General features: G+C 56.3%; 1 protein-coding gene across 1 annotated transcript in view; it reads left to right on the forward strand.

The window, feature by feature from the left end:
• The first annotated feature begins 1,106 nt into the window (after positions 1 to 1,106).
• SCARA5 (scavenger receptor class A, member 5) overlaps positions 1,107 to 26,893 on the forward strand; it is a 35,543-nt gene continuing 9,756 nt past the window's right edge. Inside the window, exons 1-5 of the mRNA XM_010583184.1 lie at positions 1,107 to 1,218; positions 5,269 to 5,397; positions 13,308 to 13,982; positions 19,380 to 19,460; positions 21,852 to 21,950. Coding sequence (XP_010581486.1) covers positions 1,107 to 1,218; positions 5,269 to 5,397; positions 13,308 to 13,982; positions 19,380 to 19,460; positions 21,852 to 21,950 — 1,096 coding nt within the window. The remainder of the gene's footprint in view (positions 1,219 to 5,268; positions 5,398 to 13,307; positions 13,983 to 19,379; positions 19,461 to 21,851; positions 21,951 to 26,893) is intronic.

Consider the following 26,893-nt stretch of genomic DNA (forward strand, 5'->3'; position numbering starts at 1 on the left):
CCCCCCCCCGGGTTACACGGGTGATGTTTTCCCCGTGGGATTGGGACCAGGGGCTGGGGATGCTGCTGCCGGCCAGGGAGGTCCCTGCCCATTCTGCTCCCAGTGGGGCTGGTTTTAGCTGGGGGGGGGGGGGCAGGAGCTGGGGGTCCCCACAGAGCGGAGCACCCGTGTGCTGACAGCAAGGGGCGGCTGGAGCTGGGGGAGTCGCAGGGGTGCAGGGGATGAGTTTGGGGGTGCTCAGCAGGTCCCACTTAGGGGGTGATTTTAACTCCTTCCACACCAGAGCCCTGCTGGGGGCTGATTCCCAGCCGGGTGCTGCGATGAAACATCTTTGGCAGAGGGGACACAACCTACCCAGGGCTGACAGTATTCACTGTGGGCATGGACCTGTCCCCAGGACCAGCCCAAAAAAAACCCTGACCAGAGAGGCAGTGACAGCAGGATCAGGCCCAGGAAGGGGGGCAGGCTTGGCTCATGGTGCTGGGGTACCTAGAGCTGGTGTGGGTGCAGGGGTACCCCAAACCCTAAGGGTGAAACAGGTCCTGGGGGGCTTGTATGCATACGCTGAGCCTCCATCTCCCCAGCCCTGGGGAGGGACAGACATCCAGCACGTGCCCGGAGCGGGCACCGAGGCTGGACGTCCGCAGGGCACGTGGTCAGGCAGAGGTGGGTGTAGGAACCCCTCCTTGGCCAACGAGCCAGGGGTCCTGTGTCGGTGGTGAGCATTTCACTGAGCTGCAAGGGCGCAGGCAGGACTAGCTGGTGGCGGGCCCGTGGTCCCGCTGAACTTGCCCACCAGCTTCTCCCCGCATTCGCTGTGGCGGTCTGGCTCTCGTTTGGGGCACTGCCAAGCCCAGCCTGGGCCATGGGCAGGTCAAGAAACCCCATGCTGAGATGTGGTGGTCAGCTTTGGCAAGCGAGAGCAGAGGGCTCCCTTGGCAGCAGGTCTGTGTCCCCAGCACCAGCCCGTACCATATTGCACCGGACCATGGTGCCCGAGCCGTGCAGGGTACAGGATTAGCCTGGATCGGGCCCCTGCCACATCAGGATATACCCTAGCCACCAAGCACCATCTCATGTGCCTGTTCTGCTCCACCAGCAGCAGGATGGAGAACAAGGCCATGTACCTTCACACCTTCAATGAGAGGGAGAACGGCTCCGTCTTTGAGGAGCCCTTCGAGGGAAGGAACCTCTCCAAACTGAACCTCTGCGAGGACGGTGAGTATGGGCTCCAGTCTGGGGGGGGGCTTTGAACCTGGTAGCAGAAACCTGGAGAGCTTCTGGGGGAGGGACACGGGAGCTTGGATTGCTCAGGAAGAAGCTCAGCAATTCGGCCCCATGCAGGCAAAGGTGTCTGACCCGAGTTAGGTGCTCAGCTCCAGCCGGTGGTCCCAGGGGACCAGAGCAGAGGAGCAATCCCTGCCCCGGGAAGGGAGGGTGCCCAGGGTGAGGGTGCCTCGGTGGAGGTAGCACCATGATGAATGTGTGTGTGTCCCAAACAGAGCAGGAAAATTCTTCTCTCCTGCTGGCACAGCCTCACTGGGAGAAACGCTCGCAAAATCCCATTGCAAGGGGGTTTCCGTGCCTCCTGTCCTGTCCCCCCCTTTCTGGTCTGATGGGGGATGACACACCCAGGGCACCGTGAGCCTCTTGAGGTGTGCAGGATCTCATTCAGTTCTGCTGCTGACCAGGGTCGTGCTCCATGGAAAGTCACTTTGCTTCCTAAAAGTTGGGTTTGGGGGGTTTTTTTTTCTTTTTTTTTTTTTTTTTTTCCCTTCTTCCTCCAAGCCTCTGGCTCTCTTGCATGTAGTCTTGTCCAGAAATGCCCTGCAGCGGGACTGGTAGCACCAGGGCTGTGCAGCGGGACACAGCGGGACCTGCTTGTATCTCCTGCACATCTTAGCTGGCCTCTGTCTGCACTGTGGACTTGCTGAGCTCTTTTCCTTCACTCTTGCTGCGTGAAATACTGTCTATGTTTCACCAGATCCAGGCTTGGTCCCCAGGCAAACAGCCCTGATGAATTTTTCCCGAGGCCTTTGCAGGCAGAGCTGGGTGCTCAAGCAGAGATGTGAGGTCCCCTTTGCTGACAGCTTTGCTTGGAGACCTGCGGCGCTGCTGGGGAAACCGGTCTTGTTCTGAGCAGGCTTCCCAGCACTGCTGTCCCCCACCACAAGCATGGGGTCGGGGTGAGGGGGGGACTCGCTTTCCTGGTTTTAGGCACGTGGGACATCCCCGGGATGTGATGGAGAGCCCGGGGTGCTTCCAGGGGGCAGCCCGTGTGCCAGGCTGGGCTGCATCCAGGCACCGAGTGAGCTGGGAACACCCAGCTCTGGACAAATTGCTTCTGGATGCTTGCAAGGTGCAAGCGGCTCGTGATGGTTATTGCAAGAGATGTGGCACTGCTGTGTGGGTGCCTTCTCCTGCCCTCCAGCCCCTGCGATAGGGAGAGCTTTGAATCCAGAGGGTGGATTTCCCATTCGGGTGAAGCCTGAGCCTTGAATCCGTTCCCCAAACTCGGCGTCACCCTGCGAGGGTCCCCCTGCTCTCAGCAGCGTGGCTGCTCCTGCCTCTGCCCTCCCTCCTGCTGTTGGCTTGTAAAGTCTAACGCCCGCGGCACCTTCCTGCAGCAGAGAGAGGGGCAGATCCTGCCCAGGGGCTGTCCCCATGCTCTGCCACTCTGCCGACATGGGCAGAGAGGGTGGTGGAGCCCGGAGCGATGCTGGAAGAGATGGGAGGGAGGAGTTGGTGTCCTCCATGACTAAGGCCACCATTCCCAGCAGAGACCTTGCCCCGGTGTGAGGTTCAAGGTATCTCCCTGGCTTTGGTGTTTTTGTGGCAGGTGGCCCCGGATCTCTCAGGGCAAATCTGCTCATCCACAACTCCCCCCGATGCAGAGCTGGCTCTCCAAGGAAGCCCATTCCCACGGGAGAGGTTGCTGGAGCAGCACTTGTGGGGCTGCGTCTGGTCTGCAGCTGCACAGGGCAGGGTCGAGGACAACCCTGAGAGCTTCATCATGAGGATGGGACCACTTGAGTGGGCTCCTGGGCTCACGGAAAATGCTCAGCTTGGGGCTGAGGACCAGTGCAGCAGCCTGCTGCTTGCCACGACCCCCAGGACAGCAGCCGCGGACACCCCCCAGGGCTTGGGGGATGACAAGTCCTGGCTGCTTTCAGCCTCCCACTTTCTGCTCCCCCACTGACCGGGCGGGCCACAGCTCCAGCTCCCCGGGGCATGGGCAGGGGGAAGAAATATTTGCTTTTCCCCTTGGTTACTGGCCGGAGCCCGCCCGTGGGCTCCTCGGAGCGGGCTGTTGTGAAAACGCTGCTTACGCAGCTGCGGTCCCTCCTGCTCTTCCGAGAGCAGCAAAGAGGAGTGGGTGGTTCGGGGCCCGGGGCCAGCTCCTCCCGGAGTCTCCCAGGACCTGATATAAGTGTTAATGTCAGAAAAATATTGCAGCTTTCCTCATTCTGAAGCCCTCGGCTCCATCTGTTTGGCCGGTGACAGCAAATGGGAACCGCGTGCGGGTAATGAATTGCAGATGGAGGGGTCCCGCAGGACAGGCACCGCCTTTCGCACCTGAGCTGGGGGGCCTCGAGCACCCCACGTCCCCGCGGGATCCCCTCTGGGTGTCGGTGAGCCTGACCTCAGCACTTTATCATTTTGGAGCCCCAAAATGGGGCCGAGTTAAGCGATACACCCAGCGTAACCCTTTGCTGGCTGGAGGCTTTTGCAAACCTCCCGGTCCTCCAGCGGGACGGACGCATGGACCGTTGGCTGGGGAAGGGCAAGGGTGCAGTGGGGAAGGGTCCCTGCCAGGCTAGGGACACCCCCAGCCCCTTGTACCTCCTTTCCATCTCTGGCATCCCAAGGGCCAGCTTGGTCCCACAGGGAGCCGAGGGGTGGGATGGGGTGAGGTCCCGAAGCCCAGCAGGGATGGTCCCGGCTGGAGGTGGGCATTGCTCATGGCCATGGATGAGGGTGGTCTCCTCCCCAGGAGGTTCGGCTTCGGGGCTGTGGTGCTTCACCCTTTCTGCTGGGTTGATGCAGGCTCTGGATCGGTGCTACGCTGTGCCTCAGGGCTTAGAGGCAGAAAGCAATGGGGTGCAGCCACCCAAAAGTCAAGGGGGTGGGAGTCTGGGACTCTTCCTCCACCTTCTGGTGGTGCCTTCTTGGAGGCATCTCAGATCTGGCAAGGGGCAAAACCAGGCAGCGCTTGTTGTCCTGGCATGAAGTTGCTGGTTCTCAGCTGCTCTCAGAAACCTTGTGTTTCTACAGGGGTCCAACAAAAAAATGCCGGCACCCAGCGCCCTGCACCCCATCCCAGCAGCACGGGGTCACCCAGAGAGCCAAGGCGTCAGGCTGAAGCACCGCTGCAGCCTTGGGGCTGGGGGCAGAGGGATGCGGGGTCTGTATCCAGATCAGGCTCCGGCTCCCACCTAAGACCACAACCTGGCCCAGATTTCAACATGAGCTCAAGCTTTGAACATGTGCAAAGCCCAAAACCAGATGACTTTTCCCTGCCGCTGGGTTCATGGCACAGGAGCCTTTCCTTGTCTTTCCTTGCATTTTCCTCCTGGCTGTTTGATTCATAAAACCCCACTTCCTTCACACACAGCTCTTGCTGCTCAGGGCTTGTGGCAGCGTCGAAGAGGAGCTGGATCGCAGCTAGTGCAGGGTTGGGCAAGCAGAGACTGGCAGGGATGTCAGGATCCAGGCATCTTAGAATCTTAGAATGGTTTGGGTTGGAAGGGACCTCTAAAGATCATCTGGTTCCAACCCCCCTGCCATGGGCCAATCTTTAGATTAGATTATAAGGAAGAAGTTCTTCACTGTGAGGGTGGTGAGGCACTGGAACAGGTTGCCCAGAGAAGTTGTGGATGCCCCATCCCTGGAAATGTCCAAGGCCAGGTTGGATGGGGCTTTGAGAAACCTGGTCTAGTGGAAGGTGTTCGTGCCCGTGGCAGGGGGGGTGGAACTAGATGATCTCTAAGATCGCTTCCAACCCAAACCATTCTGTGATTCTGTCATCTTCAACCAGATCAGGTTGCTCAGCGCCCCGTCCAACCTGACCTTGAATGTTTCCAGGGGTGGGGCATCGACCACCTCTCTGGGCAACCTGGGCGGATCAACACTGGGGCACGCAGAGCTGTGCCTGCACCTGCAAGGCATTGCCAAAATTATATTTGCAATATTTTCTCCCGCTGGGAGATGGAACCCAGACAGACTGGGTGCATGATGCTCTCCCTGACACCCTGCCCTGTCCCCCAGGTCCCAGGCAGAGGATGAAGGCAGCAGGACGCTGCAGCCGGCTGGGCTCCTTGGCAGCACTGAAGTACGCCGTGGTGGGACTCTACCTCCTCGTCTTCCTCATCCTCGTCGGAGTATTCATCCTCGCAGGTAAGGGCTGAGCCTGGGTCCTCCCTGTGGGGTGCAGCGGTACCCCAGGGTGATGCTCCCCTGTGCAGAAGCTCGGTGCAATGTGAACTGGGTTTGGCCATGAGCATGGGACCACAATTCTGCTCCATCTGTGGTGGCATTCAGGAGGGTTTCCATGCCATTCAAGGGAGGAAAATACGGGATCCAGCAGAAGTGGGGCGAGGAGGCGATGCCTGCCCGAAAGCAATGGCTGCAAACCGAGGCAGGCATCGCCTCCGCAGTGCACTTTCAGCTCCTTGGGGACAATGACATGAGCCCATGCTGCTCCATACTGCACATCTGGAGTGGTTTTGATTTAAGCTTTGAGGCTGGAGTTGCTGCAGGGTCCAAACATCACGTGCTGGGGATGGTGAGGCTCAGGAGGTGCTCAGGAACCCCGTGTTCAGGGCTGGAATTGTTCCCATCACTAGGTCACGGCTGCTGGGTTTGCACCAATCCCCCCCATTTTGCTTGGGGTAAGAATAAGCCCTGGCTCCATCAGCGATGGAGATGCAGGCAGCTCACAGGCAGGGCGTTATTCTTGCACAGCACGTGCCGGCAAGGCTCCTGCCTCCCCTCTCCAGCTTTTTGGTGAGCCCAGGGATGGGAAAGCTGCTCGCAGATGCCTGTAATTGCTCCCAGCCTCAGCTCATCCCTGCGTACACATCCCATGTGGTCCACGTCGCCGCCGGCTTGTTTTCCCCCTCGCCGTGCTGGAAGCAGTTTGTGAAGATGCCTGATTTAACCCATGGTGCCAGTACCATCCCCCTTGCACCCGTACCACCCCCATGTGGGGCTCTGCTGGGTGGGGGGGCTTGGATGGGTGCCGCAGCAGGCGTGGGTGGGAAATGCCAGCACCAAGGACCAGTTCCTTGCTTCCCACCCACCTCCTTCCCAGCTTTAACCCCAGCATCCATGGGGGGGGTGGGGGTGGAATATGCCCTTTCCAACCCCAAATCTCCACTAGCTGCTGGGCAGGGCTGAGCACTGCCCCCGCACCATCCCTTTGGGATGATTTTCTGTGCCTTGCCTGTGCCTTGCCTGCTGCAGGCAGCTGGGGGGGTGACGGATTTCAAGTTTAACTCCAGCTGCGGTAATGCCAGCGCTGTGAAGGCAGCCTGTGTCTTTTGCAAAGGGTGGATTTAGGTTTTTTTGTTTTTCCTGGGCTAGGGAAGGGACAGAGAAGGTTTTGCTGGAATTTTGAAGCCTCTCCCACTTATTTCTTGCATTACATTGTTTTAATGTTGTTTTTGGCCTGCGAAACCCTGAGCGAGGGATGCCATGAATTGTGCAAAAAGCTCAGGACAGGCACTCTTGTCCTGGGCTGAGCTACAGCTGCTCACCCAAAAGCAGCTCCAGCAATAACAATAACATTATGGCATCGGCTGACGGCAGGGAGAGCTGGAGGCTCACAGTCACGGGCGTCTTCAAAGCCCCATCTCCTGGAGTCCCGTGACTGGCAGGATTTCAGCTTTCAGTAAGACCCCAGTAAAACCACCTTACCCCCTGGGTGGTGGACCGCAATCTTGGAGAAGAAAAGCAAAATGAAGAGAAAAATCATCTCTTTTGTTATTGCTTTCTGCATGTCTGGAACTTTAAGCCAAGCCTCTGGCTTTGGATGTAGCTGACTCACAAGGTCTGGAGCCGGCTGTGCCGACCGTGGGTGCCCGGAACGGTCTTATCACATCAAGGAAAACCACAGGCACAGGGTGGTCTTGCAACAGGGCGAGGAGACCACATCCAGCTGGGAGCCACATGTAGCCCAGGGAGACAATCCTGACGGTCCTCAGCTTCAGGTATCTGTGGCTGAAACCTCGACGTTGGAGCTGATGGTCCTTGGAGGACCAGGACTGGATATTCATGGGCACCCTTAATGGTGGAGGGCTTGGTTTTCCCATGGAAAATCCCACTTTGTGCTACTGGAGACCAGACACCAGCTTGCCAGAGCTGAGACCTTCTGCCCAGCATCCCTTGTCTCCCATCAGAGGGGAAGGTGCACAGAAAGACACAGCGTTTAGAGAAGTAGAGTTGCTCTCATCTGCTCCTTGAGCTGGGAAGAGCTGGCCACGATGCTGTAAGAGGAACATCACCATTTGATGTTCCATCCTGTCCATCCCTGTCCTCCCACAGCCGCGGTGAGGACCCTGCTCAGAGCAGGTCCCACCTGGAGCAGACACCATCCCACCCAGGGCAAATGAGCATGGGGTGTCCAGCTCACCTCCAGACCTCATGCTTTTTGGAGAGGGATGGGCTGTGATACCGCGGCTGCTCCCCAAAAAGCAACTCTCACCACACTGTCTTGGGGAAGGGTGACGGGGAAACTGTGCCCCTGGTCCATGCCCTCCACTGCCAGCATCCCTTCACCCCAGGGCCAGCAACACAGAGCAGGGATGTTCCGCCTGCCTTGCTCCGCTGCTTCCCATCCTGCCCATGGGAAAGGAGGGAAATTCCCAAAAGCCTCCTTGGAAAGCATGTATGTGTGCAAACACGCACAGAAACATGCATGTGTGTGCAGATACACACTTGCACACCCCACGGTGTTTCCCAGCAGGGCTGGGGCATTGCACGGGAAACCACCCCCTGGAGATAAGTCCCCGAATCCATGCTGGTGTTCCCGAGAGGTGAACCTGGTGCTTTTGGCAAGGCAGCTCCCCCAGGCATCATTTTGAAGCAGGCTTGGGCAGGTGTCCTGTGACTCGCAAGACATGCCGTGAAAAGGGATCGAAAATGGGTAAACTGCCAAAAATACCCTGAACCACCTCGGAGCTGCGGAAACAGGATGTTTTCAGCAACAGAGCCGGGGTGGTTTCAACGCAGCCTGCTTTTAATATCCTCTCTCGCAAGCCTGGCAGCAGTTTTCTGGCTCCTGGGGACACACACTCCCTTTCTCCCTGTCCCTGACCTCTCCTCATCCACTAAAAAGGCACCTAGCCCAAGGTTAGAACTCCAGTCTTGGCTTTTTTGCAAGGTCTGGGTTAAATCCCAGCCACCTGCATGCACAGACTTGCACTTTGGTGTTTGAACCCAAATCCCTACCTGGCCCCATGCCCAGGCACCCCAGGCACCCAGCCCTGAGCTGCTCCAGCAGCAGCAGGAGGTCAGGCAGGGCTCGTTAGGACGCGGCTAATGACCCAAGCGATTTCGTGTGAACCGTGCATACAGATGGGCATCTGACTTGCACCCCATCTCCGTGCTTATATTGAGAGTGGCCACATTTCCATGCTTGGCACCCCTGGATGCCTGGCAGAAGCATCCAAGGAAACAAGCATCCTCCGTTTCAAGAGCTGTAGCCCCAAAACTCATGTTCCAAGGATGCCAGCAGAGATGAGAGCAACAGCCCCAGCCCCATGGTGTGAGCGCTCCCCGGTCAGCTCCAGCGCAAACTCCTCCTGCTCCCCATGAGCTGGCTCCAAAGCGGGTCTGTGCCTGCGGCCGGCATCTCCCTGGGGACACGAAGCAAACCTGAGCCACCGAAAAGCTGCCGGCAGCGGGGCCCTGTGGCCCTCTGCCTGGGCTAATAAGCCCTGAAACTCATGCTGGAGCCAAGTGCTGGCTGCTCCCCACTGTCCCCCTCTCCCCATCCTTCCCCAAATCCTTCTCCTGCAGCTGTTTTCCCAGCCCAGGGCTTGGTTTCCACCCTTTCCGAAACGCTGGAGGAGATGCTCTCGCGCAGGGCTGAGGCCGTAGGATGTTGGGCTCATATTTGGGCTGGAGGTTTGGGATGCCCAGACTCGCTGCCGTTGTGCATCCAGTTGCGTGTTGAACCTCGTGCTCAGCATCTGGCCGACTGCCCCATAGAAATAAAACCCAGGGGAGCCAGTGGCAATGCCCCGGGGCTCACAGCTGGGTCCAAATCTTCAGCAGCGCTTCCAGCTTGGAGACCAAACTGAGGTGTCCTGAGAGACTTTGCATGCAGCGTCTTGGTTTTCGGCAGCTGGGTAACGCTGCAAAACTTGGATTGCCAAGGATGGTGAAAACTTCCGTATTCAACGTGCACGCATCTGCTTTGCAGCATCACCTTGGCTATACGTGAGCCTAAAATGGGGAAGACGGATTTTGGGTCCGTGCAAGGGTGCAGGTGCCTGTACGTGCTTGTGGTGCACGGGTGCCCCCGGGAGCGGGTCCGGGCGGCAGTGCGGGTGCGCAGTGCAGCGGTGTGCGTGCACGGCTGTGCGTGTGCGTGCTTGTCCCCTCTGCAAGGCTCCTCCGAGACGAGTCACATGAAAATTATTAGCAGGAGCGCGAGGGCACGGGTCACATTCTTCATTAGCCCCAGTGAAGCGGTGGTTTCCATCGAGGCCGGATTACCTCTGGCAGAGCCGATGGCGTGCAGGCACGAAACGCTCCCCTGGAGCAAGCTGGTCCCCGTCGTGCAAAAATGTGTGTGAGCGTGACTCGTGTGTGTGTGTGTGTGCAGCTCAGGGTGCATCTGCACTGGTTGCAATGCAGGTGTGCAGAGAGGGCAGGTGCATGCATGCACATTTGCATTGTGCTGTGTGCATATAGGTATGCATTTATATAAATATATGTATATTTAGTAACCTCAAGGCATTTCTCGCCTTGTACTTTTCCAGCCTTCCTGCAGCAAGCTGTTCCATGGGTTACCCACATGAAACCGCCTCCTTCTGTCTCTCTAGGGCTCTACTGTGCCACCTTCGTTCGATGCCCGTTAGCTTTTTAGCACCTTTCACGCCCACGTGCATGCCCGCGAGCACGTGTGCAAGCCATGACCTTGCACAGGGGTGGTGCTGCTCGGTTCAGCAGCAGCAGAAGGGCCTGGAAAGGATTTTGGGGTAGGACCGTGGAATTCTTGCAGACTTTTTCTCCTTGAAACACCAGTGGGGACAGCAGCCAGGACGACAGCATGTCCCCAAAGCACAAGAGCAGGAGGGAGAAGCTGCTCGCGGAGCCTTTTGAGGACCGTTAGCTCACCCCCAGTGCTGCCAGGCGATATTTTGGGGCTCCATGGCAGGGAACATGTCAGTGCTGGGTGCATGTGTGCATACGTGTGTGTGTGTGTGTTTCTGTGCGCTGTGTGCATGCATGCGTGCAGCGTGCATTTGTGTGCACACTGTGTGCATGCATGTGTGTGTGCATTCGTGTGTGTATGCATGCATGCGCATTTGCATGTCTGCACTGGGTGCATTCATGGGTGTGCGCACTGGGTGCATGCCTGTATGTGCGCATGTGTGTGCCGTGTGCCTGCACATGTGCTGCGTGCATGTGTGTGTGTGCGCGCGCTGTGTGCATGCGTGTGTGTGTGTCTGTGTACATGTCTGTGCTGTGCACAGGCATGCATGTACTCGTGTGCTTAAGTATCTGTGCTGTGCCCATGCCTGCATGCGTGTGTGAGCGTGTGTGTGCGCACATGAGCTCTGTGCATGCCTCTGTGTGTGTACTCCAGGCTCCTAGCAACCCTAACGCTTCCCAGCACTCGATTTCATGCGAAGAAGAGAAACCGAGGAGGGTGTTACGGGCCCACAACGCCCACGTTCTGCTCCTCTGGCTCAGCCCTGCGCCTGCAGCCCTGGCCCACAGCTTCACCTGCTGAGCGGTGCGATGTCCGTGCCTCTGCCTTGCGGCAGGATTAGTCCGTCCTACCAACCCGGCAAGTGGAAAGTGGGAGGCAGAAGATTTGGGAGGCAGGAGAGCCGCTGGCACGCATGTACGTGCATGCACAGAGCAGCCCAAGGCTGGAGGTGTTGCTGCTTGGAAGCTTCCCGGCATGGTTTTGGCTGCGGGATGCTCTGGAGCAGCCTCAGTTGCTGCTCTCGGGTTGGCGTCTGCGGTGCCAGAGCTGGGCAGAGGAGAGCCGCGGGGATCCCAGCTGGTTATTGGAAGTGATTTATGGGAATTTGGAGAACTCCGCGGGCTTTGCAGCTAACCGCAGGTGCAAAGGAGAGGAGCCCGCCCATGCTTCCCAGCCCTCGGCCACCGCAGGACCTGGGATTTGGGTTATTTCCCCTTGTGCTGGCTACACAGCGTTGTTTTCCCCCTTGGTTTCATTGCAAGGAAGCCGTGGGTTGTCTCTGCACCCATCATGGGCACCCTGAGTCGAGAAACACTTGACACAACAGCTTTGGTCACCCACGCAGAAGGCAGCGGCACCCACCCATTTGCCAGCCCTGTGGCGATTTTTCCCAAGGTCTTTCCTTGCCAGTTGTCCCCTCTCGGGGTGGCCTTGGGGATGTCGCTTGGTTGCCTTCCCCGTTGTGAACCCCCATGGGCAAAGACGGTGCCCACTGGGTGCCTGGCACGGCAGGGACGGGCGATAACCGGTGACATTGAGATGTCCCCCCTGCAGTGATGCGGGTGACAAGCAGGGATGCACAGAGGGGACCAAAAAGCGTCCCCATGCCCCAGGAGGAGAACGCCGAGCTGGCAGGCTGGGGAACTGGGACAGTCCAGCAGCGGGATTAGTTAACGGGGGCTAATTAACGGGGGAAAGATGCCTTCAGTGTCTGGAAGATGCTCAGCTCCTCCGTTATGGCACCCACCAGCCCATGGCAGAGCTGGGGGGGCTGCTCGCCCCACGGTGCTCCCACAGCCCCTCTCTGGGCACGGCGGGTCCCCCAGTCCCCACGCCGGGCACCCAGTGCCACCGCTGCGGGTGGCCCCAAGCCTGGCGTGGGGGGGCCTGGAGCTCTTCGCGTGTGCACGTCTGCTTTCACCCTCTCCTTATTCCTGCGATTTTAATTCAAACCAAATGGCTTCGCTCCGTTTCTCCTCCATGGAAATGAGGGGGTGAGCTGCCAGGCCGGTCCTGCGCCAGCCCGCGGCGTCACGCCAGCCGAAGCCCCACCACAGCTTAAAGAACAATGGGGATTATTTATTTAAAAAAAAAAAAAATCTCATTATTTGTGTGGATTTGGCTTTGAGTCCCCCACCCCGGGCTGCATTGGAGACCCAGCATCAACACAAGGCAGAGGGACATTATATTCCCCTGCCTGGATCAGCCTTTTTGGGGGGCACCAAGGTGTGCGGTGGGGTGATGGGGTCCAGAATCGGGCTTTACTGGGTGCTACTGGGCTTGTTGGGCAGAGGGTTGTTGGAGCGGTGCTAGGACTGCTGAGAGCAAAAGGTTCCCCCCAAATTTCTAGGTTCCCTTTCCGAACCCCGACTCGGTGCTCTGGGAGCTGGTACCAGGTCAGGAGGAGTTTGGGGTGGGTGCCTGGGTGGCCAGGAACTCCCTGCCACGGGCGATGCAGAGGCAGGGGGTGAAGGATGCTCCTGAGCCGGGTTGGGTTTCCTCCCTCGGGAAGAGCCGTGGCAGCCCCGGGATGCGGGACGTGGTGCTTGGAGGCTGACAGCAAACCGCACCCAGCGCCGTGGAGACCTGCCGAGCCAGCCTCATGGTCTTCATTATAGAGCAAGGGGCTGAGCTGAGGTCCAAGATCAGTGGCCAGAAGGGAAACCTGATTGTTAAAATTAAAATTAAAACCTCAGTGGGGGAAGAAGCGGGTTTTAAGGTCTGTTTTTAGGAGAGGGAAGCGGATGGTGCTAGCAGTCAGTCCTCTGACCAAAGGCAAACGCGAGCCGGGTGAAGCCATGAGGCAGAGCTTTGTAGCATCGTGACCCATCTGGCAAAGCCCAGAGCCACACTGAAGCCCAGAGCTGCTGGGAGCCTTTGCTGTCCCTCCCGAGCGAGGTGCCTCCTTCTCCAGCCCTTCAGCAACCAACCTCCTTCTCCAACCGTGGAGAAAACCGTGGGGCCAAAGAGGGGCTGGTGAGATGAGCCTTTTGGGGCTATGAGGTTGGGCTTCTACCTCCAAGCACCAAGGAACGGGGGGATATCCAAGCACTCCTTGGGAGGAGACAGGGTTGCACCTCTCAGGCGGGTCCCCACCTCCATGGGGTGGTTCTGATGTCCCACTCCTCTCCATCCCTTGCAGTCTCCAGACCGCAGACATCCCCCGAGGACCTGAAGGTGCTGATGGGGAACGTCAACCGCCTCAATGAGAGCTTTCGGGACATGCAGCTGAAGCTGCTGCACCTACCTGTGAAGGGGGATGTGCTGGATCACATCTGGAGGCTCCAGGACCTCCTGCAGAACCACTCAGACTCCTTGTTCCTCATGACGGGGTCACTGCAGAAGCTGGAAGGGCTTCTCTGGAGCCTGCAGACCCAGGCCAGCCAAACCGACAAGGCAGTGTCCAACCTCTGGGACAGCTTGACCCAGCAGAGCGACGCGGCTCAGCAGGAGATGTATAAGCTCTCCGTGGAAGGCAACAGCAGCCGGCTGCTGCTGCAGCACCATGACCATCTCCTGAGCCACCTGGGCAGCAGGGTGGAGAGCCTGAGTGACCAGATGACGACCGTGAGCGGGGCCGTGGACACCATGAACAGGACCTTCTCCTATGACGTCAACATCCACCATACCCGCATCCAGGACCTGCAGGTGCTGATCAGCAACGCCACCGAAGATGCCCGGCAGATGCGTCTCATCCATATAGCCATGGAGGAGCAGCTGAAGCACGAGCTGGCCATCCTCAACAACGTGACAGAGGACCTGCGGCTGAAGGACTGGGAGCACTCTGTCGCACTGAAGAACATCTCTGTCATACGGGGTAAGCCGAGCGTCTCTTGTAAGCAGCTCCCTCATCGGTGCATGAAGCTGCTGTGAGGATGGGGGGTGTTCTCTGTGCTTTGGGTGGTGCTGTGGCATGGGGATGTCCTGTGGGGATGTTTCAGGTACTCCTTGGTGTATCAAATCCACCAGGCACCACTGTTTAGGTGTCTGTGATGTTCAGGTGTCTCCATTACCTTGGACTCTGGGACTCCCCAAATGCTCCTCCATCCATGTTAGGAAGAAAGCTCCCAAGGTGCCCTCAAAGATGCCAGGAAAAAACTGCCAGGTCCCTCCTGACCATGAAAGTGAACCAGACCGAGCGCGGCAGAGACGGGGGCGTTTCTTGCCCTGCTTCGTACTGCGGCGATCAAACAGAATGCTGCCCACCAGTACCCTCAGTCATCATCAATCACATAATTCACTTCACCATACATCCCCTTTACTCCATTTTCCCCCTCCCATCTTCTCCTTTACCACCCTCAGCACCTCCCAAATCATAGAATCATCGACTCACAGAGCGGTTTGGGTTGGAAGGGACCTTTCAAGGTCATCTAGTGCAATCCCCTGCCATGGGCAGGGACATCTTCAACCAGATCAGGTTGCTCAGAGCCCCGTCCAACCTGACCTTGGATGGTTCCAGGGATGGGGCAGCGACCACCTCTCTGGGCAACCTGGGCCAGTGTCTCACCACCCTCAGTGTGGTGAAATAAACCACCCATCCCTGCTAACTCTTGACCATTGACCCTAGTTTTCCTGATACCCTTTTTTTTTTTTAGTTATATGGTTACCTTGGTAATCCTCCCCTCAGTCTGCTAAGCATCTACTCCCTTTGTCTTCATTATCTCCAAGATCCAGCCATTTGTCACACCATTATCTCATGAGTGCAGGAGCTGGACAAATTCATTCAGGACACATTGGTGGCTGTTAAATGCCATGACCTGATCACAGTCCCAGGGAATGAACTGGCCATGGGAGGGGGGAAAAACCATGAAGAAACACAGAAGAGCCCAATGCAAGCTCCTGGGGGCAGAGCAAGAGGTTGGGGGGCAGTTGCTGTCCCACTTCTAGGCTGTTGATTTGCACTTGCGGAGATGCGACAGGCTGTTGCACATTTCTGGTGCTTCCAGCTGAAATACCAGATGGGGAAGAAAGGAGCTGACGCCAAGGCACTTGCTCCCTCTGGCCGTGTGCTGAGCCAAGAGGGGACAGATGTGGTTTGAACCACAGCAGCTACATCTCCCCATCCAGGCCAACCATCACCTGTGGGTACCAGCAACTCACTGGGGTAATTTCCCTGGTCCCTGGGGGACGTTGGCTCCCAACGCCTGCTTCAGGGCTGCTGGGACCACGTCGCAGCCATTGCTTTGAGGTTTTGCTAGGTGCCTACCCACCCCTGGTGCCCTCTCTTCCCCACACTGCCATGGGGAGGATGTCACCCTCTCTTGGATGAAGCCACCGAGGAAGGGGGCCGTCACGGAGCCTGATACCCATGCGCCATGTTAATCCAATTAACCAGAAAGCAAAACAAATCCCCTCCCAACGGGCCAGCACCTGATTTATCAGCCGCTGCCCTGACACATTCCTGGCAGCCCCGACTTCCCTCTCTCCCCATCCCTCCTCCTTCCCTGCTTTCTGTCGGCAGCGATGTGTTGTGGATAATTTTAGGAGCCTTGTGCCCAGCTGGCTTTACCCTGGCTCCAGATGTCCTTGGATGAATCCATTGTGCTCCCAGCTGGATTTGCACCAGCAGAGCCAGTCCTGGGTGATGCAGCGCTGCCTGCTTGGGGGTGCATTTTCCTTCCCCCAAGACTTTAGCTACCCTGGGCTCTGGATTTTGAGGCTGTTTGCTGGCGATGGCAGCCTCGGGAGGTCCCCAGGCTCATCTCCAGCAGCCGACCATGCCAAGCAGCTCACGTGCCTCGGAGAGGGCTTGGCCTCGCAGCACAGAGGGGCTCTGGGTCTTAAATAACGGTGTCACCAGGAGGGAGGATGCCTGAGATCCACCGCCCGCCTGGATCCACTCGCACAACTCACTGGGTGGGATGTGCTGGCTCGCAGCAGGTCTGGTGGGATGATTGCAACGGTCCCATCTGGCCGTCAGATCTGCGCACGTCATGAAAGTCCTCATCCCGATGGTTTTGGAAGGTTTTTCTCCTCTGCTGGTGCAGCGAGCAGCCCAGCCCTGTGCAGGCAGGCGGGTGAAGCAGGGGTGCATCTGGGCTGGGGTTTTCTTTCCCAAGTGTAAACCCCAAACCCTCTGGGGTGGGGACCAGCTTGGCACGGTGTCTGCAGTGCTGCTCAGCCTCTCCCAACTGCCCCTCCCAGTGCTCCTCCGTCCTCCACCCCAGCTGCTCCCTGTGTCCCATCCCACCAGCTGTCCCTGGGGATGGGACCATCTCTGCTCATGGAGCTGCCTGGATGTAGCCAAGAGGTGATGTTCTGGTGGCTGATGGACCACAGGGCTTGCTACTGTGGGAATAGCTCTGAGGGATGAATGCCAAAACCTAGGAGCCAGCAAACAGGATCAACCCGACGATCTGCCAAGCCCAAGCCCCATTTCTAAGCCTAGGCATTAGAGAAAGGGAGTAAGGGACAACATGTCTCTTCCCTGGCTGCCTTCTCCCAGTCTCCAGCTCTTACGGAGCAGATGAGATTGTCTGTTGCCCATGGTCATCCTCCACAAAACTTAGTTCCCTTCTTAGCCTGTCCATGCCCTTGACCTCCGCAATGTCCTGTGGGATACTCTTCTGAGATGGTAGAAGACATGAGATGAGATGAGATGAGATGAGATGAGATGAGATGAGATGAGATGAGATGAGATGGTGGCAGAGGACTAGGCAGCTGCACTGTAGCAGCTGATTTTAAGAAGGAAGGGCAGCTCCAACCCAAATCCCACTGAGAGGTGCCCTGAGTGGGCAGCTCCCATGTCCCTTCCAGGGTTAACAGAACTGAGGTGGGGCCCTAGTGTGGATTATTTCCCAGTATGCCCATAAAACCAGAGCAGATGGAAGTTGTCAGAGCTACCCCCGCACAAGGGACTTCAGCCGAGCTGTGCCGGAGCCAGCGTGGGAGAAGCAAGAGATTTCATGTCAGCAGTAGTTTTGCTCCAGTGCCATTGGTGTGGGACCCCTTCCCTTCGGAGAGGATGCCTGGGGCAAAGTCAGGGTGATGAAATGGGAGACCTTGCCTTGGTGGCTCCCACTGCAAATATGTCCAGGGTTGCTTTTAGTTTTGCTCACGGTGGGAAAGCATCTGTTTTGTTTAAGCAAGTGGTTTTCAGCAGCCCAACCTTTGCTATACTGGGGTGCAGCAGGGGAGGGAAGAACTTGACCCGAACCCAGGAGCATGGCTGGGTCATACAGAGTTTTCGCTGCTGCTCGTCCTGGGACACCTGGGACCTTTGGGAGGAGATACGCTAGTAGAAAAACCTCTTTGCCTTGACACTCCCACTGCTACCCATCAAACTCACCATCACCTCTATAAAGCCATGGATCTCTGGCAAGCTCTGCTTTCTGTAACACCCTGTAGGCTGAAGTTAATGGTATCAACTTATTTTAATACATTCTCCATTAGTTCTTTGTTTCAGAAGGGTTTGGGTGATATGGGGCAGCCTAAACATACACACATTATTGCACTTTAACAAACTGGCATGGCTTGACCTCCCCCTTGCTCTTTTGAGGCACTGAAAATCAACGGCTGTACTTAATACCGGCCATTTATGCAATCAGGTGCTTCCTATTGCTTATTTATTTGCCCATCTATTCAGTTTTTCAAACTCCAGCAGGCAAGAAAGCGGATTTAAGAATATGTGGTTTTACGCTGAGGGTGGTGAGGCACTGGCCCAGGTTGCCCAGAGAGGTGGTCGATGCCCCATCCCTGGAACCATTCAAGGTCAGGTTGGACGGGGCTCTGAGCAACCTGATCTGGTTGAAGATGTCCCTGCTCATGGCAGGGGGTTGGACTGGATGTGCCTTCCAACCTAAACCATTCTGTGATTCAATGATTTAATGGCTGTTGTGTAACGCCCTTCTTTAATGCTATGGGAGTGAAAACTGTTTCACCAGCCATCCCAGCACCTTCACACAGCGCAACACCTCACCTGGCTCCTGCCCTGTGTTCGCCCATGGAGCAGCTCTTGAACATTGCTGGACCTTCTCCATCATGGACAATCCTGCCTCTCCCCAGGCAGACAGCATCCCTGCTGCTCGTGGTTCCTCTTGTTCCCACCCGAAAATGCCTCCTCATTGTACTCAGCTCTCCTGCGTGTCCATTGTTCTTTGCATCCTTTTGTTTTGCCAACTGAGAACAGGGTCTAGGGTCCATCCCCATGTCCTCTTAGTGCCCGGAGATGTGCATCACCTAGGGAAGAGGAAACCCAGGGCAAGCTAATGCAATATTTCCCTGTAGTCTCCTCCCCGCACCTGACCATCTCCAGCTTGGGATGTTTCCTGAGCTTGCTGTGGTTCATCTGCTCAGGAACCCCCTGATTTCTGCATAATATTTGCAGATCCTAATTACTCATTCATTAGGACTGCTAAACATTCCCCCTCTTCCCCTCCTGATCCTTTTGCATTACCACATTGCCTGTAGCCCTGGCTGGTTGTTTGCTTTCTGCACAACTGTGAGATTATGACTTTTGGGGTTTCTAGGAAAACAGTGTTTAACAGTTTCCAATTATCGCCCTGGCTTGGTAGGACAAAGACCAAATGACCCCTCCAGGCCTCTCTCTGCCCTATTTTCTATCATCCCATGAGTCTTTTTTTTTTTTTTTCTGTTCAAATTCTTTCTTCCAATTGATTTAGCTCATAATTGTTTTCAGCTTTGCAGACTTGGCCCTTTGCAGGCTAAGGAATATAACTCTATTACTGGGTTGGACTTTCTGCTCACTCACAAGAGTTTACACTGCAAAGCAATTACCAATGGCTAGTTCCTGATGAGATCAGTGATGCAAATCCCCTCCTAAAGCTTCATCTCAGTATTTCCAAAATGCATTTCTTTTTTGTTTGTTTTTTCCCCCCCTAACGTTATTTTATTGGAGATGTCACAACTTTTGGTCAAAAGGAAATTCTAGGAGACTGGAATTTCCCATAGAGTCACGCTCAAGGTGGAACCGCTGGAGCAGCAAGGTGAAGTTTTCTGGCACGTGAGACAAGTCGATGTAGTCGTGTTTGGCCTTCAAAATCCATAGATCATGGAGGAAGGCTGCTGGCAAGCTCCCTCGCTGTCACTTTGCTCCTGTCTGCAGGGGTCTGTGTTTGTTAGAGGTCCCTGGACACCTGATAAATGCTAATGGCTGGAGAAGGGTGGGTGGGTGGGTGCGTGCACACATGCATCTGCTGCACGGCTGCAAAGCTGGGGCACGATGGCTGCGCTCCAATACCTTTGTGTGTTTCAGGGCCACCAGGACCCAAAGGAGACCAAGGCAATGAAGGGATGGAGGGTGAACCTGGTCTTCCCGGCCTGCCTGGGCTGCGAGGTAAGGAATAACACATCCGGGGTGCCCATAACCCTGCAAGCCCTCACCCAAAGTCCATAGAGTCAACGGGACACCTCCTGGTGACTTCCCAACCTGTCCCTTGGGACCTTGCTGGCTATGCACAAGCCTTGAAGAACAACAGGATTAACCTGCTGCCCCATCTCCAGACAGCCAGTCTTTAGGGGCAAAAAGTCTGTCTCATCTCCCAGCTGGCCCCAGGACAGCGAGAGCTGCAAGGGTCCATCACCTGCAGGTTGATGCCCCCAGGCTCCTTCGACACAGCCACCCAGCCCAGGTGTGTGCAGGGGCTGGCCATCACCCCGTGCTCACTAAAACCAAGCCCTTACAAGGTACGAGGGCTGGCCCCGCTGCCTGCACCCCCCTGGCAGCACACAGGGACCCAGCGTGGGGTCCCTCCAGCCTGGAGGGGGGGACTCGGCCACCAGCTGCAGCTCTGAGGCTTTTTTCAATGTGAAGAATGCCAATATTTCCCCCCCCTTCTTAATTCCAACCATTGGTTTTGAGAGAAATTCAATTAAAAAAACAACAGAAGACACCCCCCACCCTGAGGAACAGGACTCGGCTTGAGCCTGTTTCTAATTTTAAGCCAAAGCTAGAAATACTGGCTTTGCATCTGAGAGCCAGGGATGGCACAGAGGTGATGGAGAATCCCCTTTGGTAAGGATTTTCTGTCCCCAAGAGGCTCTTTCCTATTGAGGCAACAGGACCCATCCTGCCAGGGGCATGGACCTCCTTCTCCATCCCAGAGGATGTCCAGCCCTGGCTTCACCTTGACTGCTGAAGACATGACCCACATAGGTGTCAGAGTCAGGTTCAGCGCCCCGGCCCCGTGCATCTGAGCTGCTGGTATTAGGCTGGTCTTAAAACCTCATATTTTGGTACCCCGTTTCCCCCCACTCCCTGGTGGGCGGCAGGACCAGCCAAATTAGGCAGAGCCAGCCTGGAAACCCAATCGCTCTCTGAAAGCCCTTCTCAGCGCTGGCTGCCCATGCTCCTTTCACCGACGGCTATATTTTTTTGCGTTGACAGATTCATGGCTGTTTTTCTTGGGTGTAACAAGCATCAGAAATATATCGTCTGGCTGCTTTCCTCTTTTCTTTCTTTTTTTTTTTTTTGTTTAAACAGAAAAACAAAACAATCTCTGGAGGGTTCACCTTCAGGAAGAGTTGCTGAAAGGGCCACTATTTTTGGGTCTTCCTCTGTCTCGCTTTCTCTGGTGCTTTTCCAGATGCGGTCACAGCACCAGCCCTTTGGATATGGGAAGCTCAGGTTCAGGTGCAGCCAGGCATTGTAAAGCATCCCTGGTAAATCCCCTTTTGCACAGCGGATCTACCATCCTGCCTCTGTCCCAGCTCCTCTACCCAAATATGAAACCACGTTGTGACACGCTGCAGCATCCCCCTGGGAGGGAGGCGAGGTGTTGGCCAGATGCAGCAGGGAAAGAGTTAAGCCCCAGACCATGTCCTCTAGAGCTGGTGCCCAAATTCCTCCTGGCACCTTTTTTTCCTCTTAAACCAGAGGAAACTACTGACTAAGTTTGGAAAAGCCCAGCCCAGGAGTGGCAGAAGGCGCAGCGCCCAGGGAATCCGGGGGTCCCTCTATACGGGCAGGGGAGACCAGCAGCATCGTGCCAGGCAGGGGGCTGAGCTCAGGTGCTGGAGGAGTTTCACCCCCAAGGAGCTTTGGATCTAACCCAAACTCAGGCTCGGGCTGAGTCCCTTCTGGGTCGATTTGGTGGGACCAACGCCAGGTCCCACCAGAGCCCATCACCAGCACAGGGGTCCCTCCCTCCACCTCCCCTTGGTGGCCCGCGGGGATGAAGGTCACCTCCAGGGCTTGGCTGTGTCCCCTACAAAGGCAGCCCAAGCTCCCAGACTAAAGCCCCCACTTCCCACCTCCTGGAGCTCAGGGGTGCTCAGGTAAGGGTTTTTAATCCAAACCCTTCTCCAATAAATAGCAAACCCACCTGGTCAGCATGCATGGATGCGAGGGACCTGCAGCTCAGACTGGGCACATCGTGACTCCTTGGGGTCTCTGCTCCACCCTGGCTCCTCACTCTTCCTCCTTGGTCACCAGCTTTGGAGCCCAGTTACCTTCATCTGAGCCTTAAGATGCTCAGAGCTGCATTAGCACGAGCCTGTCTCTGGGTTAAATCCATCCCATATCCAGGGGCAGGTGCAGAAAGAGAGGATGGGCTGGACTCTCAGGTGCCTCCTGATGGTCCCCGACTCCTGGCAAAGAACCAGAGACCGACTGGCACATCTGCTGGCAAGCAGGACACGTGTGTGTGTGTGTGTGTGTGTGTATACATCTGGTTTGTGTAGGTCTCTGTGGCAATAGAGTCATTTTGCATCTTTGTCCTCACTGCAGGGCTACCCGGGGAGAGAGGACCACCAGGACCACGTGGCTTGAAAGGGGACCAAGGAGACCTTGGCCCTCCAGGTCCAGTGGGGATGCGGGGGTTCAAAGGTAAGGACCAGCCTCTGTGCATGCTCCCGGCTGGGTTGTGGGGTCTGGCTGGGCTTTTTGGGCAGCAAACTGGCTCTGGAGACCATTGGGATGAGGGGCAGAGTCATGGGTGTAAGAGTGGTGGGTCCTCTGGCTTGGGACCCTCCTGGAGCTCCTTGGGGGAGAGGAAATCTTGCTGAGCTGGGAGCGTGCACATGAAAAACGTCTGCACGGAGACCTTTCCACCAAGGCACAGCAGTGGAGAGAGTTGGGCTTGGAGGGAGAGGAGCAAAACGGTTGGGTTTGTGATGCTCCTGCCATGCAGTGGGGCTCAGCGCAGGCAGCGCTGCCTGCACCAAGCCCTCACCAGAGCCCCGTGAGGACCTGCTGGGCTGCTCTCCCACGCTTGGCTCCGGCAGGGTTTTAGGAATAGCCTTGTGTTTGTTTTCTGGTGACCTTTTCTGGCTTGCTGTGGTTTTGCAGCACCTCACCACACCCCAGCTAAGAGCAGGGAGAAGCTGTGGGTGTAGGAAGTGGCCACACACCTATTTAGCAGGACAGATCTGTCCCAGGACACCTTTTAAAAGGAGTACCATGCTGCAACCTAAAACAGGATGGATAATCCCATACCATGATCTTTGCTGCCTCAAAATTCCTTGTGGGCAGGGGGAGGCAGGAAGAGCGCAGCCCAAGGAAGGGACACAACCCCTGGTTGCCGGTGGCCAAAGTGGTGTATTCCCCTCATCTCATGCTTGTGGATGATGTTGACCTGCGACGTGGCCACGCTGGCCGCCAGTACCTGGGGCCATGGCCACAGACCAATGTCCGGGTCTGGAAAATGCCCAGAACCTCCAGGCTGGGGGTGTTGCTGTCATTTCTTCCAGAGGTCCCATGCATTATCTGTCTTGCAAGCTCTTGCTTTCATGTAACAAGCTCCTTGGGTGAATTACACATGTGAAAGCTGAAGGAAAACATCCTCTTTAAGTGTCCTCTCTCTGGTCTATCTGCAAAGTTGGCATGGAGCTGGCAAGCTGGCCAGAGTTTGCGTCCAATTTTCTTGTACGTCCTCCAAAGTGCTGGTCATTGCCAGGGGCAGGGGTTGGGGTGACACCCCCACGTTGCGTCTGGTGGCCCATCCTTCACATGTGGTAGCCACAGCGGTGGACATCTCCTTTATCTTGCATGCCATCAGAAAGCTCCTTGTAGTCTAGGGGCAGGAGCACATCTGCCATCCCTTCTCCTCTTTGTGGTGTCTTTAGGAGAAGGACTTTTCCTAGGGACACGCCATCTGCCTCCCAGTGCCAGCGCCTCCTGGTGCAGCCCCAGGGAGCTTTAGATCCAGGTAGAAAGGAGATGCAGGAGATGAGATGCTGCCGGTGGCCTCCTGTAGCAAGGGAGCAGCATGAAGCTCCCAGAGCTGTGGCCCAAGGCAAGAAGGTTTCCTGCAGGATTACCACCCGTCTGGTCCTCTTTCCCTCAAGCCCTCGCTGCTGTGATCACCCGCCCTACCGACACGATGGCTCTGTTCATCCCACTGCTTTCCCAGTCACCCCAGTCCGGGCACAAGCTGACCTCCTGAGGACAGTTAGCTGCTGGAGATGGCTCTCCAAGCCATGTGGCTGGTTAGACAATATTTATGCAGTGCTGTGTAGTCTTGAAGAGCACTGCTGGGTGTTACTTCCATCACCCCATCCCATCTAACTGGACGCCCAGGGTTTCTGGTATGATGTGGCTGGGACAAGTCTCCATCCTCCCACCGAGGCAGAGGCTGCCAGTGGGGCACAGAGCCCTACGTGGTGCAAGAATAAAGAAATCAGCATTTCATGCTTGTTTTCCAGTGCTCTCTCTTGGGTTTTTTGGAGGTAACTCTGGCCTGCAGGATTGCAATAATGTGTTGTGGGGGTGCAGGACTTCATCTGAGCTGCGGGGTGAAAACGCCTGGTCTGATGCTGCAGAGGGTCAGATGAATCCCTGGATATGTCCCTGGCACAAGCCTTGCAAAGGCATGAGCGCTGCAGGGACGGGTGCTAACGCAAGGGAGACATTGGCGCCGAGATGTTCCTGGCAGCACATCAAACGCCGAGGTCCGCCAACCAAAACCACAACGCGCTTCGGGACCGCTGTTTCCTTTCCTTCCCCGGAGCAGAGGAAAGTGGGCTTTTCTCACTGGCCGGTGCCAAGCACTCATTAGACAAGCAAATTATCCTGAGGAGCCTGGGCCAGTTGAATTGGGCTTCAGCAGACGACCAAGCCCTGATGACAGATTTGTTCTGCAAAGTGCATCCCCAGGGGACGGGTCCCTTCTGGAGGAAGGAGGTTGATGGGCTCCTGCAACGCATTTCCACCCTGCGGTGCTGGGTCAGTGCTGAGATGTGTTAACAGACCCCGTGGTGGGCACCACAGCTGCAGCAAGAAGCTCTCTGGAGGCACAACACAGAGGATGAAGTCTTTCTCCAGGGCTTACCAGCCCAGGAGGTGGCGAAGACCACCCCCAGCACAGCCCCTGCCTTCAGGGGAGAGCCGTGGCCGCGCCACAGTAGTAGAGCATCAACCCCCACAAGCTTGGTGACCCTTCCCCAAAGCCAGTCTGCAACTCAAGCCCCCTTGCCTTGGGAGATGAAGCACTTCTGCTCTTGGTTTTGGGAGGTAATGGGTCAGATGGCATGCCAAAGGGTCGGTGGATCTTTGCCATGCGGTACATTGCTTCTGGCTATCATCCTTTCACTGGTATAGAGTAATCCCTCTATCTGAGGAGACCTCTTGGCTTGAAGAAGGTTAAGCTGTCTCCAAGGCTCCACCAGCCGTGGCCTTGATGCACCCCCTTCCTTGGGCGTTTCTTGGAGGCGTCCTTGGTTTGGGGTGAGGATGACTCCACGGCAGCAAAGCCATCAGGTGTTCTCCCCAGGGGCATGAACCACCCCCAGGTCCCACCAGAGCCCATCACCAGCACAGGGGTCCCTGCCTCCACCTCCCCTTGCTGGCCCATGTGGATGGAGGTCACCTCCAGGGCTTGGCTGTGTCCCCTACGAAGGGAGCCCCAAACTACAGCCCCTGTTTCCCACCTCCCAGAGGTCAGGGGTGCTCAGATAAGGGGGTTCCATCCAACCCCTTCTCCAATAAATAACAAACCACGCTGGCAGCAAGCACTGAATTTCTACAGTTTATAGGATTCTCTGAAATTTATAGGAAACAGACACCAAGCCAGGCAATGGTCCAAGCCCAAGCTTTAAGTAAAGGCCTGTTTTTCTGCAGCACTAGTCTTACACATCTATAATGACTTTCTTCTGAGCACAGGAGAGCTATCAGTTCCCTGGGAAATGCAGCCTGTCGTGGGGCAGGGGGCATCTGGGGTGGATGAGCCTCCTCACCAAAAAACCCGAGTCAAACCGTCTCACAGAGATGGTCTGACCTGGTCAAGGGCTCGTTTCTCCTCTCCACAGCAGAGTCATGAGTATTTTCCCCTGTTGGTATTTTCCTATCCTTGATGCATTTTCCCTCAAAATTACCCCAGTGGAGTATTATTTTCCTCATTTCCAAATGGGGAAAATTATTCTGGAAAGTCAGTGTACATCAGTCTTCTTCACTCTTCCGTGGAGAACATCGTGCAGGGAACACGTTCAGGAGGAAACAGCAGTAACCGAGCCAAGGTAGGGATCGCTAATTTATAGATAAATTCGGGGCAATAAGAGAAGACCCCTTCCTAAACACCACGTGCAGGCAAGGAGGAGGTTTTTGGCATGCTGCTGAAGGCAGAACATGTTTCTGCCTGTGAAGATGGGGCTTTGCAGCTTCTCCTAGGGCTTGCTTTGAGACCGTGGTGGTCCACCTCACCCTGCAGACCCAGGAGCTCTGTCCACCCTCCTCCAGTGATGCCCTCTCCCATGAGCTTTGCAGGTTTTGTGCCCTGCCTCTGTTAGCAGTGCTGATTTTTGGAGCAGAGGTGATGCCCAGGAGCAGGGCATCAGTGGGGACTGAGCTCCTGCCATGGGAAGAGCTGGGGGTCACTCATCGTGGCATCTGTGCCAAAATTGTGTGCGCAGTCCAGAAAAAAACACTGAGCTGCACTGATTCACCCACAGCGGGAAACAGCCGAGCGAGACCTTGGCACTTGTTGGGTGAAGGCGCTGGGCAGGACCTCCTGGGAGGACCAGCAGTGATGCCAGCAAGGGGGTCTCCGGAACTCGTGGGCTCTGTCCCAGCCCCGAGGCTGTCTCCTTTCCAGCTCACAAGGGCTTTGTCCCCAGCTAGGGATGCTTTCCAGCCCTGACACCTCGGGGAGCTAGGCTTCACCCCAGGGTGAGGTCAGCAAGCTGTGCCACTGAAGAGACTGTCCTCTCTGCTCACCGGAGAGCTTCTGTGAAGAAAAGAGAGGTGGGAAGAAGGGAAAAAGAGAAAAGAAGGAGAAGAGCCTTCCAGGAGAGCAAGGAAATGAAGGGGCTTGGAGGACTGCACAGGAAAAGCCAAGGTGGATGGGGAAGGATAAGCAGAGGGGATGGGATGTGTTTTAAAGCACCCGTGCAAGCCTGTTGACATCATCTGTAAAGCGCTTCTTTCTTTTAAAAGGCCTTTCCTCTGCCAGATGTACATGAAGCTAAAAAAAAAACCGAACAAAAAACCAACGCAGTTTAAGCCTAATGCAGTAGCACAGGTCAGGGTTGGGGAGGAGAAGCACACCTAGAATGGCGTGCTTTTGGTCAGACCCACTAACCCATCCCAAAGCAGCATTGACTTCGATGATGGGCTTTTCCCCAGCCGCATTTGGGATGGGTCCAGCCACAGAGCCCATTGCACCAGCTCCTTCTGCCCCATCCGTAACCTGTTCCCACTCCTCAAGAGCCCCCAGACCCATTGTTAACAGCTCAGCATCTTTAAGCTGAAGCCACCTGCTGCTTTTTTGGAGACCCGGGTGCACTCTGTTGGCTAATGACACCCGCATCGGGGCTTCCAGGCGAGCAGCATCTGGC

Source organism: Haliaeetus leucocephalus, unplaced genomic scaffold (assembly GCF_000737465.1).
Source record: "Haliaeetus leucocephalus isolate CR32 unplaced genomic scaffold, Haliaeetus_leucocephalus-4.0 Scaffold871, whole genome shotgun sequence".
In the NCBI taxonomy this organism is placed as follows: Eukaryota; Metazoa; Chordata; class Aves; order Accipitriformes; family Accipitridae; genus Haliaeetus; species Haliaeetus leucocephalus.